Below are 20,872 nucleotides of genomic sequence, written 5' to 3' on the forward strand. Positions count from 1 at the left end.
TGCATTGTCCACCTTGACTTACCTGTGGGAGCTCCCAAAGTCCTTGTTCAAATTAATGAGAAACAATTTTGGGCTCTCTTGGATTCTGGCACTGCAGTTAGTTTAGTGCAAGCAAAGATATTAGCCCCACTGGCATAAAGCCTCCCTCCCTATAACCTGTGGCCATGGGGATTCCCAACTTGTTCTAGTGGGCAAAGTGACCATTTTAGCTAGCTCCGACACCTGGCCAGTAGAAGTAGGAGTGTTGAAAGATCTTCCAGTTCTTGTGCTGCTCAGGATAGATTAATCCAGTATGAATAACTAGCAGCCCCTGCCCAGCCTGTCAGCCCTAGATGGAGCTGTCATGGACAGCTCAGAGACACCATCAGTGTCCTGTTTTTCTGGCCCCAGATAGCATGAAAGACGGTGAGTCCCCCTCCCAAAATCTACTAATCCATTTTACCATGTGTTCCAACAGGTGATGGTAGGGGGCTCAATTGCCAAAGAACAATGCGGAGATGACAGTCTAAACATTGCTGGACCCAAGTCCATGTCATTGAGTGGAAGAAAACGCAGTCTGGCCCCCACCCTCTCCTGCAACTTGTTGTCCAAAATGGCCTTCTCTATTGGGTCATTCTGTGAAGTAGGGAGCAGAAATTGTTGCTTGTTGTGCCACGCTCCAAGACAGAGATGGTGCTGGAGCTGGCACATTTGCACCCCTTGGTCAGACATCTCAGAGCTGCCAACATCGTTTAGTGAGTCCACAACTATTTCCACTGGCTGGGCCTGGAGGCTTATGTAAAGCGGGTTTGTCAAGCCTGCCTCACCTAGCTGACGTCGCCCAAAAAAATCAACACATCCTGGTGATTGTGGACTTTGATATCTTTTTTTTCAGAGGCAGTTCCACTTTGAAAAGCCAACGCCAAAGCCATTGCGCAGGAGCTCATCTTGCTTTCCAGCCGTGTCTTTATCCCAGTGGAGATCCTGACCAATCAGGATACCACCTTTATGTGCCAGCTAATGGCTGACCTCTTCAGACTTTTGAGGGTGAAGCAGTTGAGGACTATGGTATACCACTCCAAGAAGGAAGTAAACAAATGCTGACATTGGGAGTGATAGAACCATCACACATGGTCCAACCCAATCCTAAAGGTTTCAAGACCCGACTGGACTCTTTGCTTCTTTAATGACTTCTGCTTACTCAACAAAATATCTGACCATGGCGGCTACCCCATGCCTCGGGTAGATGAGCTGTGGCATCAATTGGGAAGGTCTCCGTACATTTCGGCCTTGGACCTTACGAAAGGCTACTGGCAGGTACTGCTCTGCAAAAATGCAAGAACAAAAACTGCTTTTTCCACTCCTAGTTGCTACAGGCAGTACTGGACCCTCCCCTTCATCCTTCATGGGGAACCTGCTATGTTTCAGAGAAGACAGGAAGGTGGAGGTGGTTTGCTCAGCTCCAAGGCCTAAGTCTTAAGACACAGATACGAGCTTTCTTAGGGTTGGTAGGGTACTATTACTATTAAATTCTCCTCCTTAGCCGCCCCTCTGACAGATCTGACCAGGAAGGGGCAGCTGGAGAAGGCCAAGTGGACGCCATCAGTGCAGGAGGCATTCCTGAATTTAAAATCAGCCCTCACCTCTGAACCAGTACTTCGAGCCACAGACTTCAGCCCCTTCTGCCCCTTCCTGCTGCAGCTTAATAGCTGAATGCCTCCAATACCATCCTCTCAAAAGTCCAGAAAAGTGAGGAGCATCTGAACTTGTACATCAGCAGGAAGCTGAACACAGCTGAAAGAAACTATTCCACAGTGTATATATACACCCATAGGGTTTACTTGGATTTTGGCATAAATTTTTTACAGAAAAGTGTTCTGATCTTCATCTAAGCATCTAAGTCACAACAATTGAAAAACATAGTCTGCTTAATTTAATACCACACAAATATTATATACCACTCCATTTCGGCTCACCAGAGCTACCCACCGCCATAACCTATTAGACTGTTATTGTTTATCTCACCCTCTATTAATAAACCCCCTTTCAAACCCATCCTGCAGTTGGGTCCACTTCCAGAACTCCTTAGAAAGATTGGAATAACTCATGATTCTCTTTTTATGGGAAATGGTAATGTTATTTATTGCAATTTTGATATTTGAAACTTTGCAGACCTTCTACATTCAGTCTTTTAGTAGACACTTTTGTCCAAAGCTACTTACTTTTGAGGAGGCATTTAGCAATTCAACAAGAAAAAGGCAATAACACATGAAGTGCTAATTACACAAAGGAACTGCTAGTATTTAGAGAATTAGGTGCTAGAGTGAGATTTATTTTTTAGAGAGAAAGAAAGGGGTGTTTCTACAGGTGGACCTGTGGGAATCACGCTTCATAAATGCACATTGTTTTTTTGTGCTACTTGTGTTCAGTGAAAGTGTGCATAACTGGTGCAAATGTAGGTTAAAGAGTCAGGGAAGTGAAAAGTGTGTTTTCTACTGGTGATTTGTCAAGCCCACTCACCTGTGTGAGTGGTTCTGGTTTTGTTCATTGGGGTTCAGGTACAATAAAACAGTGTTTCATACTGCATAGGGAGTACTATTCCAAAACATTAAAATGTAAATTATATGCAGGCTCTCTCAACACATTAAAAGATTATTAATTACACTAATGTTAATTAGTCATGCAGACAAAAAGAAGCACATTAATGCCCATTTAATAGGCTTATTCAGAATTTGGTGATAAAATATGTAGTAGACAGTACATAAAGACAAGTATATAGTTGATCAGGTCAACATGAATTCACCCAATTTTCAGTGAATTATACATACAATCAGATCCATAAATATTGGCACTTAGAAACAATTCTAATATTTTAGTCTCTATACACCAACACAATGGATATGAAATTAAACAAAATGCAATTCAACTGCAGACTGTCAGCTTTAATTTGAGGGTATTTACATCCAAATCAGATGAACGGTGTAGGAATTACAACAGTTTGCATATGTCCCTCTCACTTGTTAAGGGACCAAAAGTAACCGGACAGAATAATAATTATAAATCAAACTTTCACTTTTTAGTACTCTGTTGCAAATCCTTTGCAGTCAATTACAGCCTATCAATGTCAGGGTTTTGCCACTCTGGTCTTGTAAATTCTTGTTTTGGTGGCAGAATTCGGACACTAGTCATGTCTAGTCCTGTTGTGCTCGGCTCGAGGTTTCTTGGGTCGAGCACTTGTTTCTGTCTCTGTGTGCTCTTGTACTCATGATTGTGTTTTCGTCTGTCTGCAGCGTGGTGTTTCATTCCCTGTGTCTTAGTCTAGTTGGTTTCGGTTTTGGTCGGCGCTGGGATGAAGCATGCACGCTGCGTGTGTGAGCACACGGTGAGTGTTTTCATTCATCGTGTGCTCGTGTCTTGCGTGTGTTGTCAAAGCACTTGGCTATGTGTTTACATTGTGGTCACGTGCTTTTGTCGTGTGCTATTGTCTAGTCCCACCCTCCTTGTTAACTCATTATTAGTTTGTCATGTTCACCTGTTTGTGTCAATTTACTTTTGCTTTATAATCCCCTCATGTTTTCAGTCCTGGGCCAGTTCGTTGTCTATACTCCCTCTGTGTTCCTGTTCCAGTCGTGTCTTGCCAGCCCAGCCAAGTTTGTCTGTTTGTTTTTGATTCATGTTTTCCCCCTCTGGGTAGTTTGTTTTGCTTTTTTGTTTTATTTGTACTTTGTTATTAATAAAACCCAATTATTAGTTGCAATTGAGTCCTCGCTCCTTTTCCCCTCACCCGACCGTGACAATCAATCACCAGTCGCTGAGTTTCATCCCTAGTGATGCTCTGCCAAGCCTCTACTACAACGGTCTTCAGTTCTAGCTTGTTCTTGGGGCATTTTTCCTTTATTGTTGTCTTCAGCAAGTAAAATGCATGCTCAATCAGATTCAGGTTAGGGGAATGACTTGGCCAATACATAAATGTCCCTTCAAAAACCTTTTGGTTGCTTTTGCAGTTTGCCTTGGGTCATTGTTCATCCGCTCTGTGGAGCGCCGCCCAATGAATTCTGAAGTATTTGGCTGAATAAGAGCAGATAATATTGCCAGAAACACTTCAGAATTCATCTTGCTGCTTTTGTCGGCAGTCACATCATCAATAAATACAAGAGAACTAGTTCCATTGGAAGCCATGCCCATGCTATGACATTACCACTGGTTAGGATCATGAGCAGTTCCTTTTCTTTTCCATGCACTTGTCTTCTCATCTCTCTGGTACCACTTGGTCTTGATCCTATCTGTCCATAGGATGTTGTTCCAAAACTGTGAAGGCTTTTTAGAACTCTAATCTGGCCTTCCGCTTTTTGAGGCTCACCAATGGTTGACATCTTGTGAGATGTTACATCTTTTTTTTTATGTTACATCCTGTTTTTTGGTGTTGCTGAGCTCTCTGGTGCGTTCTTTGTTTTTACTGATGCTCAAAGCAGTTGTTTTGATCAAGCCTTAAGTTTTTGCTATCTCTTGGATGAGTTTGTTTAGTTTTTTCAGCCTAATGATAGCTTGCTTGACTGATAGTGACAGCTCTTTGGATCTCATCTTAAGAGTTGACAGCAGCAGATTCCAAATGCAAATAGCACATTTTAAATGAACTCTGGACCTTTTATCTGCTAATTGTAATTGGGATAATGGAGGGAATAATACACACTTGGCCAATTGTCGCATTACTTTTGGTCCCTTAACAAGTGGGAGGCACATATGCTAACTGATGTAATTCGTACACCGTTCACCTGATTTGGATGTAAATACCCAAATTAAAGATGGCAATCTGCAGTTAAAGTACATCTTGTTAATCTAATTTCTAATCCATTATGTGAGTGTATAGAGCCAAAAATGTTTGAATTGTGTCAATATCCCAATATTTATGGATTTGATTTGATAGCGGCTTGATTGTAGGATCACCTTTTGTCTTTTTTTTTTTTTTTTTTTTAGCTTTTGCACGGAAAAATCACAAGCACATTTTCATGATTTTCATATATGCAATTACTTAGCATGTAAGTCTAGGGTTACTTAACCACTCACACAAATTAAATTGGCATATTTTAGTTTTATTTTTACTTCAGCACATTGTGATTTCCCCTTTTCTCTGCATCTCTCAGTCAGCTAGTCACTGTTTGCCAGTGATCAGTATTCCATCAACAGAAAGACTCCTACCGTAAAAATCTGGGTCTAGCAGCACTAGGCATTACTGCATTATTTCTCACGAATTCACACTTTCAGTTTTATTCCACAGTGCCACACTTAAGCTGTTCTGTAGAAAATGCAATACTTTCTCTCTGACGGTATAACGTGCTTTCAGAGATTGTCTAAAGCGTGAAACAAACTCAAAATGAGAAAGTGGTCTTATAATAAATACTTTTAAAGGGGTCGTGAACTGAGAAATAAAAACACCCTCTGTCTTTTGACATATTGTATTAATATAACAGCATACTGTAATTTTCAAGGCTTACTTTCTTGTTAGTTTAGATTGAAACTGTTTATATTGAGGCCAATCTACCAAAATTACAGGTATGAATGAGCCACTATTTTCTGAAATAGTCTGACTAAACTTCACCTCTGCAAAAGTTAGGAATGGTTCACACTAAAATAAAAATTACCACATCATTTTCTCACCAAGCCATCTTCAGTGTACTGTATATGCCTTTTTTGTCAGATGAACAAAGTTACAAGGGGTGTATTTTCCCCCCGTGGCTCTTCCATGCATATGATGGTGTTGGATAGTGGCTTTTATTTTAAAGCTTCCAAAATGTCAAAAAATGTGTTTACTCATATGCCATTGAAGTAGACTGATGTGTTTTTGTAAAGGCCGGTACACACCAAGCAGACAGCAAACTAGCGCAGATAAAACCCACCTGTGTTGTTGCCTTGCGTCGGCTCACGTCTGATTCCGAAAGGACCAAAAAAGCTGCAATAGAGTGGAGGAACTATGACGTCAATTTGTATGCAAAAACCCGGAAGCGAGTTAGCATTTTAGCAGTTCCGGTTCCCTCATCCCAAAGTCAATGGGTTTTTTCAATGGGGTTTCAGTAAAATCGCTTAAATAAGGTTCGTGGCTAACACAAACTCAAGATACTTTCACGTTTTGTTCTACGACATAAAACACATCAGTTACATCACACTCTCGGATTTTTAAATCGGTTATGCTTCTTTGTTGATCTTTTATTTTAATAAACAATATTATGAAGATACTGCTTACTAGTGCAGCATGTCTCTTTCCTGCTCTCAGTAATGCAAACGTATGAATAAATGTGTCAAATACATGCATGTTAACTGTCATTTTCACGTGATCAAGTGATTTTTCGTCTTTTTTTTCTTCTTCTAAACACATTTAACTCTGTCATAACTGCAATATTTACACTCCTCCATAAATGTATAGCAGATGTGACTGTATGAGCTGCTTTTCGCTGTACTAAATGACACAAAAGGAATATTAAATGTTGCTCTGTGTCCATGATGATGGAACTTGCAGGCATTTGATAGACTTGTTGTGCACGCAAGCGATACACTTATTTAAATATGTCTTATGATAGTAATATGTAACGTTAGGCATATTTATACACACCGTTTCAAAACTTTTAGAACAATCGTAAAGCAAAACAGATGTATTTCTCACTTAAAAACAATCCAAAAGACACATATGTCTATGTCTTTTTGTGTATTTATTTGTTTATAATATATAGCTTGGATTATAATATAATAAACAGAGAGATTAACTCTTTGTCATGGACAATATTTCTAAAAATGAGTTTGAAATGTTGTCTGTAGCAGGGTGGGGCTGACGTCACAGGTGAGCGCCCCGAGGGCTCTGTAGTCCGTTAATAGCTTAATGTTAGCTTTTCAAGTCTAGCGTTTGTATTTAAGATCCAAAAGTGCTCAAAGTTGTATTTTTGTGTGAGGATTATCTGGACAAAATGTGTAAGTGTAATGAACAGTGTTTGAACACAGAGCTTATTATTTGCAATCTTCGAAAAGCCTAGGGAGGGAACCAGTTTTATTCTAGCAGGCGATTAGCCTACAAAGTGACGTCATAGTTCCTCCACTCTATTAGACACGGCTCTGCCTCCGTAGGTCCATCAAAGCACACAAAAAGGTTGGCAAGACTGGCAAAAGCTAGCTGAACCTTCAAAGCTTTAACTGGGTAGATTGCATTTTAAGCATCAGCGTTCTCTAATGTTACTAGGACAAGGAGATGACCTGAGCCTTGAAGGACGTAGAAGGAAACTTAAGTACATATCTCAGTCAGAGGGTGGCACTGCGATCATCTGGCCTCAAAACAAAATACATTTATTATCGACAGAAAACACCTGTAAATTGCCCACATGCTTGGCTAAGGTAAGGGTGAGAATTTATGCCATTTTGAGGGACAGCTTGTTTATAGCAGCTGATGTCAAGGCCTTAAACTGTGGCTAAGAGAGCGCCATAAGTACTGTTTCCAAGTCCGAGGGTGAAACCAACAGTGCGTGCGGGTGGCAGTTTTCCTACTCTCTTTAACTTCCCGTTAATCAGGCAACGAGGTGAGGCAATGGAAGATTTTCAGCGTCGAAGGCACACAACCACTGACTAGTTTGGACTGTAGAAAACATCAAATGTCTGACACTGAGTACTTCTTCAGGTCTAGCACAGCCTTAAAGTATCAGTCTGTAAACACATACCATTTCACAGCATACAAACGCCTTGTGGAAGGTGCTTGAGCTTCCAAGAATGTGACAAGCACATTTGAAAGCAGTGTATCCAGATTATTGACTAACCCTGCAGCAGCCACTCATGCAGGGTCCACAACTCCGGGCTTGGATACCGCTTGCCTGCGAAAGTAAGTCCCTCCTCATTGGGATTGGGAAGGACGGACACAGCTCTTTCAGATCCAAGAACCAGGGCTGATTCAACCCATTCGGAGTGATCAGAGTCACTAATGCTCTCTCCTCCCTGTTTTTATTCAACACCAGGGGCATGATGTTGACTGGAGGGATCGCATATAGTCTGAAGCAGTCCCATACAATTTGCACCGACTAGGGGTGAAGCCACCACTCCCTTTGAGTGGCTTCCCTTCTGAAAAGCATACCTGCTCTCTGGTTCAGACAATCGGTATGTGTGCTGCTTTGATTGAAAGTAGGTGATGGTCCACCCATAGCAGGAGCCTCATAGGCTGGTCGTGGAGAGCTCTGGAGCATACTCAGCCCTGGGGGTTTATGTATGAGACCACAGACATTTTGTCGGTACAAATCAACATGTGCATATGCTCTAGTTGTGTCTGAAAGACTAAGGACACAGCTTCCAGCTACAGGCGGTTTATGTGCCTCTGGGTTTGCGAGTTTTTTCATCGGCTTGAGGCCAGCATGCACACACAGCTCCACAACTGAGCATTGAGACATCCGTGGATACAAACACACACACCTCACCACTTCCAGGGAAACCCTCTTGCTGTAGAGGTCCAGGGTGTGCCACAGATCTAGACCACTGATGCAGTCATGAGTGACTGCAAGACACATGTGACACAAAGACCATGCCATCCACGGGACTTTGGATTTTAGCCACAGTTGAAGCGAGTGCATGTGTAAAACCTGAAGGGAAAAACTGCTGCATACATGCACTTAAAAGATGCGGAGGGCTAACGACGACCTGAAAGGAAGCACAGAGAACTGGTAAGGTTTCCCCTCGAATTCAAACCTCAAGAAATGCCTGTGATGTGGTGTTATCTAATTATGAAAGTAAGTGTCGCATAAATCCACACATGCAAACCAGTGCCTGGGGCAAATTTGTGCACTTGTACAACCCACTGTCTCGTTCACTCATAGATACATGCTCTATTGTTCTTTTCTCTACCAGGCTGCACACGTCTTGTCTTTAATCTGGGACATTTGGGGTAGATGTTAGCAACTGGTCTATACCATTGAAAAGATGGTCTGCATCTGAACTGGAGAGAATAACCTCGCTCTATTATACCTTATGTCCAACACAAGATCCTCTAAGTAGCCATCCACATTCTCATTGGCTCAGCCGCCTTACAGACCAGGCACAGATCGTCCTGGCGAGTGCTGGATGGCTATAGCCGGGGAGTTTAGAGGCTCTGCATCATGCTGAGGTGAAGAGAGCTGAGCCCTTTCTAAATTGTGAGAAGCGAAAATCTGTTTTTGTGACAAAGTATGCATCTATATTGAACATACACAAAAATGTTTGCAAGTGGGCTGTTGTACTCGACCGGGGGTATGCACGTGTATCTGTGATCAGACACGCCTTCAACTTCCAAAAACATAGCCTGAACCAATGAGTGGACTCGTGCTGATTGAGGTGCAGACCATTCCTTCATCAGCTCCTCGTAGACATCAGCGAAGAAGGCATTGATGTCCTCGGACCATCCTGCTGGTGAATGGATTTATTCAATTCAATTCACCTTTATTTGTAAAGCACTTTTACAATGTAGATTGTGTCAAAGCAGCTTCACATAGAAGATCATAATAAATTGAAACAGTGTCAGTCCAGTTTTCAGTTCAGTTCAGTTTAGCTCAGTTCAGTGTGGTTTAATAATCACTACTGAGAGTCCAAACACTGAAGAGCAAATCCATCGATACGTAGCTCTACAGATCCCAAACCAAGCAAGCCAGTGGCGAAGAAAAAACTTCACCAATTGGTGAAAGTGAAGAATTAAAAATCCTAGAGAGAAACCAGGCTCAGTTGGGCACAACCATTTCTCCTATGGCTAAACGTCTTGTACAGAACGGCAGTCTAGGCGCCGGAGGCTGGACAAGGCTGGACCTCAGCAAGACTCGTCTGTCCCTGGAGCGTCACAGGAATCAGTCTCAAGCTCACCACTCCTCCATGACCACCACAGCAGGTGCTCAGTATACAGCCTGGTCCAGGATTTTGGAAACCTAGGGATCATCTCGTCGCTGGTCTTGCATTCATAGTACCCAGAATCAACCTTGCTCTTGGAAGGTTCCATAGGAGTTCTCAAGGTAAAGGTCCAGCTAATGGACGGCCCTTAAAAGGACCTTCTTGAACTCTTCGGTGGAGATTCACATTTGAGATCCCACTTTCACTTATTCCAGTCTTCCCTCTCTAAAGCCAAGATGGGCATAGAGTATTTGTCGCCATCTTGCCTGAAGCTTACAAAGTCCTTGTTGGACGGAGGGAGCTTGAAGCAGTCAGGAAAGGAAATAGGTAAGTGGGGAGTCTGCATTTGAGGCCAGCCCCACACCGGTTTGTTGCTGTTGATCAGTTATGGGGAAGGGCCAACCAGTGGCTTGCCGGCAGCAGTGGGTCTTACTCCAAAGAATCCTCAAGCTACATCCCTATGTCCCCATAGGACGCATTCCCATATGTCCACACAGTGCTGAAAGCTTAAATTGTCCAGTGCTGCCTCTATGTGTGCCAGGCCGATGCAGACATTGCAGTGGCTGTCCAGCAATTTGATTGTTCCCATGCAAATTCCGCAAATTTAAGACATACTTAAGAATTTGCGCGAAGAAGAAAATGTGCTGAGCGACAATTTGCCAGTCAATTGGACTGGAGTGAGCCAATAAGGAAAGTTTGCAAGAAGGGAATTCCCAAAGTGGATTCTCTGCAATGTTGAAAGTCAACTGTGTCATAAGTGGTTTCCGCAAGAATTGTCTATAGAAAATGGGAATTAACATCATGGTGGATTTGTGTTGCACCATATTTTCAGACACGCTTAGGGGTGCACAATGTAAATCAAAGTAAATTACTACAGAAAAAGCCAACCATTTTATAGGAAACCATCTTACAAATATTCAGAAGGAAATAGACTATAGGTGTAGGCTAATTATCTTTATATTTTTCAACACTGAAGTGGAACTAGAGAAGCCAAGCATGGATGCAGAAGAAGCAGATAAAATAAATGAACAAACGTATCCATAAGTAACATGGTATCAGCGGGCTGCCACAGGAAAACTATTCCATATATGGTCATTCCATATGTGGTGTAAGTGTCAAATCAGTGTATATGATATAATAAAGCTATAGTTATTAATGGGATTCATATATAGTATATAAGCCAGTCAAACATAATATTATAAATTAGGCTACTATAGTATTTTTTATGTGAATAATCTGTATTCATTAATAGTCCCAGTAGTATAGACTAGTCTTAATATGCAAGTTCGCATGATTTTCTCTGAGAATAATAGTACTTACCTTATCTGTACTTACTTATAAATAGTTATACAATCAATAGCAATGATTAGAGCTTTTATAGTCAGAATCATCACTCATAGCTGCCATGTGTATCTGAAAACGTTTGTGCATTCAGCAGCAATGCCAACTTGTCAGTCATCTAGGGCACAATAATTCGGCAGCTGCTTTAACAGTCCTGATGCGTGTGTGTGTGTGTGAGTGTGTATTTGCATGACTGACAGCTCCAGCATGGTCATGGTCAATGATGCGTGCCCTGCTGCTGTGATGGTCATAATTACACTTCTACACACCCTGTACACCTCTGACACGCTCCTCTTCACACCGACCGTCAAAATGATGCAAGTGGATATGTATTCCATTTTAATACTCTGTTGCCTTGCAGTTTTCCATTTCACTGGATCAGAGATCTAGGATAAAGACTGTATCCTTTGTACTCCAGCTGGATCTGATAAATGTGAGAAAGCTAGAACAAAGCTGCACACTTGTGTTTGTGAATGGTCAGTTTGTGTTTATTGTTCATGTTAAAACATCTTTTAAATTCAAAATCACAATCAATTACAATAATTTCAGCCTTTCGTCTTTTCTGCGTTTTGTTTAACGCGTTTAGAAGTTCTGTTCAACTTATATCAAGGAATATGAGAAAAATAAATAAACCAAAGACTTACTGACAGAATAAATAATTAGATAAATAAATAAACAAACAAACAAACAATCCAGTGTCGGTGGGAACAATAAAACAGGCAAACAAATTAAGATGATAAATATAACCATTTAAAAATTTACCTTGTCATGTATTTCAATTAAAACCTCTCAAAACCTTATATATATATATATATATATAAATGGTTCTTGAATCTTGCGATATTTAGCAATATCAGAACTCCGCCAACATAGAGTGACAGCAGATCAATAAACTCTTTAATTTGACAAATATTGCAGCTGTTGGACAACAGTATGAACTTTTGAGACGTTAGGTAAGAATGTCGTTGTTTAGATTGCATCTATGCAGTTTTATTATAAGGATAGTGCCTATTTTAAATATTTATAATTTCAGAGATCGGCGACCATCAGTCTGTCGTAGTGAGCAGAGCAAAGACGGTTGTGCCACAAGATGACGACAGAGACTGCATAATAAGTCCTAACAGGAGAAAAACTCAGAGTTTTCTTTTCGTATTTCAAACTACAGCAAATTAAATCGTTATAAATCCAGTAAGTGACATTCTAATGCTGTGTTCACACCAGACGCGGAACACAGGATAAATCACGCTATTCGTGTGTAAATAGCCGCGTGAACATTTGAGTTTATTCACTTCATTCGCACGTCAAACCCTGCTTCATTTGCGCGTCAAATTCACTTCAGCACAGATGGGGAGGGCTTATGTCTGCCCGGTGACTCTAGCTTCATAGCTAAATGGCTAACATGGATTTTATTGAGAAAATAACAGTGTTTATGTGCTTTATGAAGACTGAAAAAAACAGCATCTATATGTTTAGGGCCGTGTCTGAGTCCACTAGATCCTTTCAGAGGGGCATCCAGCTCTGTGAGCTCATAAACTCCTCCAAAAACTGAACCTGGATGATGGAGGCTTTCAGCGGTGCTTCTGACTGAGCCGAGCCCAGTTTGATGAACTTTTTGTCGGTGTCGGCTGGAGGATTTCCCCCGGGACTCCAACAACAGGTGTACGTCACAATCACGCCCCCCACAAGAGCAAGCTCCTGATTGGTTAACGTGGCGCGAATGTCTGCTGAAGTTTAGACTTTTAAACTCAAGCAATTAGCGCGCAACGCATGTCAAACGCACAAAACGATCAATTTGCGCCGCACCATTCGCGTGTATCGTGCCGCAGGATGTCTATTCGTGTGTTTGCATTGACTTAACATGTAAATCACTCACGCTTGAAGCCCGTTCCGCGTCTGGTGTGAACGCAGCATTAGGAAATCTCTCTCTTGAGTCTCTTTTTCTCTCTTGTATGTTATAGTGCTGTATTTACACCACAGTAATCTAATAGTGTTTGCTTTGCTTAGGCTTTTTCAGGGTTAATTATTGTGACCTCCCGATTGCAACAGAGAAATACTGGGAAATCTCTGTAGATGGATGGCATTTCATGTCATTCAGCCTTATAATCTTAAAATGTGAGCAAAATCACCTGTTTTGTCATCACTTTTTTCAAAAAAAAAAAAAACACATTTAAAGAATCATTCAAATACTAAAGTGAGTTTTTAAGCAACAGTTTCTGCTGTTTGACCATCAGCTGCAGATGTGAATGTGTGGCAGAAAAAAGTAGTTCCTCTTAAAAAAGGACTTTTGAGACTATCCATGTCTGATTTTCTTTTTTATATACACGATTATGCCGTCAAACTGTTGTATAAACGCAGTATCACACTTGTAGCAGTATCGGCACTAGTGGAACACTAAAGCACTTGGCCTGTGGCCTCGTGCCAACGCACACTTCCCATCAGTGTCGATATACAGCCATATGGCACTGCTACATGTGTGATACTGCTCATATATACGCACACACAGTAAAAATATCTGTATATTAATAGTTTTACATATTTTTGTCATTCATGTTTTTATTTCCCCCATTTATTTATGCTTCCTAATTCCATTATGGGACATTTATCTTTCTTCCAACAACTTTTAACCTTAAAAGGTTGGGAAAAGTGACTTTAAGAAATATTTTACTAGTTTAGAAGTGCTGTATTTGTCTGGGTTGGTGTTCCATATTATGCTACAAAAACCTTGTAATAAACTGCCAGTACATTTTCTTGTATGACTTATTTCGCTACATATTATTTCTTACCCAATATATTATTTTAAAATACTAAAATATCAATACAAGTCACTTTCTTAAACTGTAGAAATTACATTTCAGCATAAAAAGTCGACATAGCTGAGATAAAGGTCCCATAATGCAATTCACAACTGTAAATAAACGGAAAACACTTTTGAATCACAAAATACTGGAACTATTAAGAGAAATTTCTACATGGTACATATTCAGCAAATTTGATAATTTATACAAATTCAAAGGATTTAATTTGTGTGAAAATGTACTGTACATGTACTGTAATGTAATGATTTTTAAAGGGAGGTGTGTCTCTAAACTCCAACCCTAACTCTATCCCCCATTGGAGGATGAGCAAACCGTATTAAAATGTATGGATGAGAACGTACAAATGAATACAAATTAGTCAAAAAAACAATGTTTTGAATTGCCATGATATTGCGTTGTATTATCAGATGGCCAGAAAGTGATACAATTATTATTAAAATATAGATGTCTATGATGCAGCAATTCCAGAGACTGTGGTGTACACCATGGTTTTGTAAGAGGTTCACTTTAATGTGTGATATGACTCAAAAGGGGTCATAAGCAAATAGTTTTTCAATTTAAACGAGTAGCGTTTTTATAAGATGTTCAAATAGCTGCAGTACTATGACTTTGTTGGTAAGTACTTTTCTATAAAAGGATGTTTTTATAAATATGAACATTTATGTGGATTTAAGAGTACACAATCTAAGATCAAATCTGAGTGTGTGTGGCACTAAGCACTTGTTCAAGTCAAAGACAGAATCTAAAAATGTGAATGAAAAAAGGTTAGCTTAGATTTTTGTGTAAGAACCCTCTAATTTTTAAAAAATAGTGTCTATGCATTTTTCACAAATGAGGCACAGGGCTTTTCAGTCCTCCACCCTTTTTCTTTTTATATAAGACTACATAAAACAACAACTCCCAATTGCTATGTTTCATCCAAAGATGCAAATTTGATTTACTGGAATATCGTTTCCATCCATCGAGTCAAAGAGAATGAAATCGCCACTTCCCAATAAACTGGCAACAAAAATCAAAATGGAATTTGCTGTGACAGGAGAAGACAATGTGCGCCTTTTTTTATATAATAAATTACTTGCACTTCAGAATCCAAAATCGAAATTCAATGAAAGCGCAGTAGCTTTTGGCAGCTTGTGAAAATTATTGTAAGCCAAATAAGGTAGCAAGTTCCCTCGTTACAAACATAGTTTGTTTATTTGGTGTTTCCCAAATCCATCGTTCCAACCAAGCGGCAACCTCCCGCTCTCTCTCATGAAGCTAATTCGGAAGTAACTAAAACTGCAATTCATCGAAATTCCACTATGCCAGGCTCCATAATAGAGCATATTTCTATTGAGCCCACTGTTAAAAAGGCCAACTTTACAGCAGAAAAAAAGTGTTTACAGCCTGGTACAAAAAACGATTTTGGTTCATATAGCTAATAACGCTAAACTCAGCATATATATTGTATTTTTGTTTTGTTTTACACAGTCAGTTGCTTTTTGGAATTATTTCTTACAATTATCAGATGATATGGCATGCTGTGTGCACTTAACAGTGTTCAAAAACCATTCATGTGGCCTCCATTTTCCTGGTGAGAAAAAAAATGTACTTATATACGTATCTATAAATGTATTCGTTTTTATTTAGGATCGTTTAAAAGTTTCTTTAAAACTCTAAAGCACTCCAGAATCTGATAGATTGATTAGAGATAGGCTCTAAAACAGTCTCTGATGTGTTGTCATACAGTGTTATGCCTGGATTTCATAAATAGCTCAGCATTTACTAACACAGACTATATTTGAAGTATTTGGAAGTAATTTTGCGTTTTTCTCTTGTAGAAAAATGTCACAGGAACAATGTTTAGTGGCTCAATGTGTTACAACAGTTTTTTTTTAAGACTAAACGCTTTATTAAAATAGTCTACAACCAAGCACATGTGTTCAGAACACAAACGAGTTGCAGGTGATAAAGTATTAAGCATTTCTCCCAAAGAAAAGCCTGTCTAAGCAAAATGCAAGGCGACTCCTCTAGCTCCGCCTCTTTTCCATTGTTTGGTAACCCCCAGTTAAAGTGATGACACTCAAAAAAAATGGCGCCGGTTGAAGCTTCATTTGCACTCTTTAGAAACCTATGGGTGACGTCACGGATACTACGTCCACATTTTTTACAGTCTATGGTTTCTATGAACATTCGCAAACTGCGTCACAATCTTGTACGCTTACAACTACACCCCTAGAGCAGTAGTTAGAAGCATAGTTCTTGGTTGTGTTCTATTACCAGTTATGCTCCTATTCCCTATTCCTTTCGAACATTCCAACATTTAAACTTGGATTGATTTTAAAAAAAATACATTAAAGTCATCTGTCTTAGGTCTAATTTGCTTTCAAAGTATTTTTTAGTTTTAGCGATCTTTGCGTTATATAATTAATTAGCGATCTTTGCGTTAGGTAATTGCGTCAGCTTCGCATTGCACTTTGAAATCATTTATGCCAATTTAAATGCAGCTGTGGTTCATTAAAAAAAGCTATACATGACATGAAGCGAAATTTATGTTACATCTCCAAAGCTTGTGAAAACAAAAATATATAGCATACATTAATGATTTTAATTTATAGTAGGTTATTTATTTAGAAATGTATCTGTACTGTATATGACATTGGCCTGTTGGTTAGAAGATTTCTGCAGTGGTTTGAATGTGTCAAATTGTAAAAGTAGACTTTAAAAAAAAAAAATCAATAAACAATATCCTACTTAATAATAATAATAATAATAATAATTAAAAACAACAATAAAAATAATAATTATTATCAATATTTTTTTTTCATTTTTTAAATAAATAGTCTACAGTAAATTACATCCATTAACAACATACCTGCCAACACACCCGTATTTCAGACTCATCTCCCGCCACCCTCCCGTTTTGTTATTTCTCCTTAAAAAAACCCATAATTTACACCTAAATGCGTGTAAAACAATTTAGTTTGTACAAAAATGGTGGGGTTTTTATAACTAGCTTGGTTCAAATGATGGATCTGCAACAAAGAAACTACAGTTTTGGGAAAAACTGGTCGCTACATTGATCTCTTTCCAAATAATGCATCGCACTATGGTAGTAATGGTAGTTCAGCCACGAGATCTGTCATTGTTTGGGAAACACACCCCTGGGAGGTAAAAATATGGAACCACTTTAATGATGGACTTTGGTTAAGAGGTTTTAGAAGGACCAAAACAACAATGATAGGTCCATTAACACTTTACCATCGCACCCACATTTGTGATCTGTTAAAACAGAATCACATTACTTTTTTTGATGCGCATGTGGGAATTTTTGTATGTAAATGCGTTTACGTAGTAGTTTCTGCACATATTTTTCTTATTGGATAAAAAGATGATCCTACTCTAAGTTTATCCTGCGCATCTTGGCATTTCCATTTAGCATTTCTTTTGTTGCGATATTCCTAAAAATAGGTGGATGAAAACATAGCTACTGATCCTCCAGGTTTTCTAAAATAGGGACTGATGGAATGCCTAAAGGAACGATGAATGTGCAAAATAAAAGCGTCAGTCTTCCATGAATGGAGTCCTAGAGCAGTTCTTCATAGTCGATCCAATACATAAAGCACCATCCAAATGGCAACAGGATTAGCCAGTGATCCTTTTAAGGCAGTTTTGATATCATCCGATGGCTCTGGGTAAAAGAGTCACGTCTTCTGCGGTCTGGGAAAGGCTGCGGTTGCTGTGCTGTTTCTGGGTAACGGTGGAGGACTCCAATCTGGCTGGTAGAAATGGATGTTGAATGTCCGAGCCCAGTTTGCGAAGACACGTTTCTCTGTAATGAAACGATGGTGGCTGCCTCGACGGCCTCGCTCGTGGGAGATGTACATGGCACATTCATCTGGACCCGTGGGCTCGTAGTAGTGATACGGAACAGATGAGTGCTGAGACTCCCTGCACACAATGAAAACAGAGATTAAAACGGGGAGTGTGTGAGAGTTGCCATTGCATTCCCTGATTCCCAATTAATCCTGAGCTAGATATTAATTTTCAAGGCAATTAACCTGATTTGGTTTGGAGAATAACTCGCTTTAAGGGGAATAAATTGATTTTATGTAATACATTACGGGTGAGAAATGGAGGGGGGAGAGGTCATGCCTCAGCAGGGATTCACAATGAATCATGTCATTTTCAGTTCTCAATTATTATTTTTCGCAGCACTGACGCACAGCAGGGACTGTCATGGCAATATAACTCAAGGAAAAAAAACCAAATAGACAGATAGAAAGATCAACATATGAATTTTTAAACATTGCACTGTAAAAATGCTGTGTTCTACTACACAAATAGATTAACTTAACAAATTTAAGTGGATTGAACATAAAATAATTCAGTTGTCCCCAAAAATATTTGTTGTTTGCTCATTTCAAATAAGTAGCTTGAATAAGCAGCAAAAATATTTTTGAGTGTATGAATAAACAATTAAGTTGTAAAATAAAAAAAAATAAAAAAAAAACACTTTGATCAGACTTCCATTCACCGGCCACTTTATTAGGTACACCTTAATAGTACCAGGTTGGACCGCCTTTTACCTTTAGAACTGCCTCAATCCTATGTGGCATAGATTCGACAATATTCCTCAGAGATTTTGGTCCATATTGATGTGATAGCATCACACAGTTGCTGCAGATTTGTCGGCTGCACATCCATGATGTGAATCTCTTGTTCCACCACATCCCAAAGATGCTCTATTGGATTGAGTTCTGGTGACTGTGAGGCCATTTGAGTACAGTGAACTCATTGTCATGTTCAAAAAAACCAGTCTGAGATGATTTGCACTTCATGACATGGCGCGTTATCCTGCTGGAAGTAGCCATCAGAAGATGGGTACACTGTGGTCATAAAGGGATGGACATTGTCAGCAACAATACTTAGGTAAGCTGTGGCGTTGACATGATGCTCAAATGGTACTAATGGGCCCAAAGTGTGCTAAGAAAATATACCCCACACCATTACACCACCAGCCTGAACCGTTGATACAAGGCAGGATGGATCCATGCTTTCATGTTGTTGATGCCAAATTCTGACCCTACCATCTGAATGTAGCAGCAGAAATTGAGAATCATCAGACCAGGCATTGTTTTCCAAATATTCTATTGTCAAATTTTGGTGAGCCTGTGCCAATTGTAGCCTTAGTCCCTGTTCTTAGCTTACAGGAGTGGAGTGTTGTCTTTTACTGCTGTAGCTCATCTGCCTCAAGGTTGGATGTGTTGTGTGTTCAGAGATGCTCTTCTGCATACCTAGGTTGTAACGAGGTCTCCTCTGACCTCTGGCATCAACAAGGCATTTGCGACCACAGATCTGCCGCTCACTGGATATTTTCTCTTTTTCAGACCATTCTCTGTGAACCCTAGCAATGGTTGTGCGTGAAAATCCCAGTACATAAGCAGTTTCTGTAATACTCAGACCAGCCCATCTCGCATCAACAACCATGCCACGTTCAAAGTCTTAAATCACCTTACTTCCCTATTCTGATGCTCGGTTTGGACTGCAGCAGATCGTCTTGACCATGTCTACATGCCTAAATGCATTGAGTTGCTGGACAGGTGTACCTAATAAACTGAGTGTATATCTAATAAGGATGCTCAATACATTTTAGGAACTTTTTGTATTATATATATATTGATGATGTCTGTTGGTCATTTCTTCATACATAGACATACACACAAACAGCAGTTCAAGCAGAGGGTGCATTCATCTCCCTGTTATGGATGGTGACGCACCATTTGTGTTGTATGCTTGGTAGCAGAGCATGCAAGTCAGCTCCCGAGGGCAAAAAGCTCTTTGAGGTGGATGTCAAGTCAGATGGCCCTTGTGGTTCAGGTCACACTCTCACTGAGGCACAGAGACGACTAACACCGTAGGGATTACAGATGGACCTTAAAAACAGGTTGCTGAGTGTCTGAAGTACACCTCTTCCACCAAGACAGTTTGACTGCTGGTTCTCGGTTCATTGTGTTTCAACACCCAAAGCACTGGCTCTGAACCAGGAAAAGTGGTTCTTAAGTAGCAGCAAAACTTTACTGAGGTATTGACCTTATTCTTCACATACAGTGGCTGCAGCCATTTGATTTGTGTGGGCTTGAGACTTCCAGGTTTATTTTCCTTCATTCAATTTTAGACATAAAAACACACCTTGTTATGTTGCATGACACTGCAAACTGATATTTGCACATTGTATTATACTACTTTGACTGTATAGTCATGGACACACTAGTATGTGTGTGTGTGTGTGTGTGTATGTATATATATATATATACATACATACATATACTAGCCACTTGCCATTTTCACTAGCCACAATTTTGTCATCTCATTTTGTCATCTCAAAAATCTCATATTAAAGTAGTTATTGTAAAGGATGATAATTAAACTATATTAACAAAAATAACTGTAAGCAAAAGAAAGCACGTAAAAACATACCACGATTGATAATGAAAGGATGATCACGTGCCTGAGAATAATTAAAACGAAAGCATTGACTGCTGCTGTTGCTTACAAATAAATATACATATATATAAATATATACATATATATATATATATATATATATATATATATATATATATATATATATATATATATATATATATATATATATATATCAATCTTGAGCTCTTTAAAGCAGCAGTACTGTGGGTGCACGAGCAACGTTTTTTTGTCTAGTCATTTTCAAAGAGAACCGATCGCAAGCGAACGGAAAAAAAGTGCAAGTAAACAGGAGCGCGCACGCTTTTAACAGGTGATGTGATGCGTGTCAGTAATTATCCTCTCATACGGTATTCACCTGCTTTGTCTCGCGCGAACAGTTATTGTTCTCAGTCGTGCTG

At 39.7% G+C, this 20,872-nt stretch overlaps 1 protein-coding gene across 1 annotated transcript in view; it reads right to left on the reverse strand.

Moving 5' to 3' along the window:
- Window positions 1-17,157: 17,157 nt before the first annotated feature.
- Window positions 17,158-20,872, reverse strand: part of st6galnac5a (ST6 (alpha-N-acetyl-neuraminyl-2,3-beta-galactosyl-1,3)-N-acetylgalactosaminide alpha-2,6-sialyltransferase 5a) — a 99,876-nt gene continuing 96,161 nt past the window's right edge. Inside the window, exon 5 of the mRNA XM_686955.10 lies at window positions 17,158-17,936. Coding sequence (XP_692047.5) covers window positions 17,690-17,936 — 247 coding nt within the window. The 3' untranslated portion in view covers window positions 17,158-17,689. The remainder of the gene's footprint in view (window positions 17,937-20,872) is intronic.

Source organism: Danio rerio, chromosome 2 (genome assembly GCF_049306965.1).
Source record: "Danio rerio strain Tuebingen ecotype United States chromosome 2, GRCz12tu, whole genome shotgun sequence".
Lineage (NCBI taxonomy): Eukaryota > Metazoa > Chordata > Actinopteri > Cypriniformes > Danionidae > Danio > Danio rerio.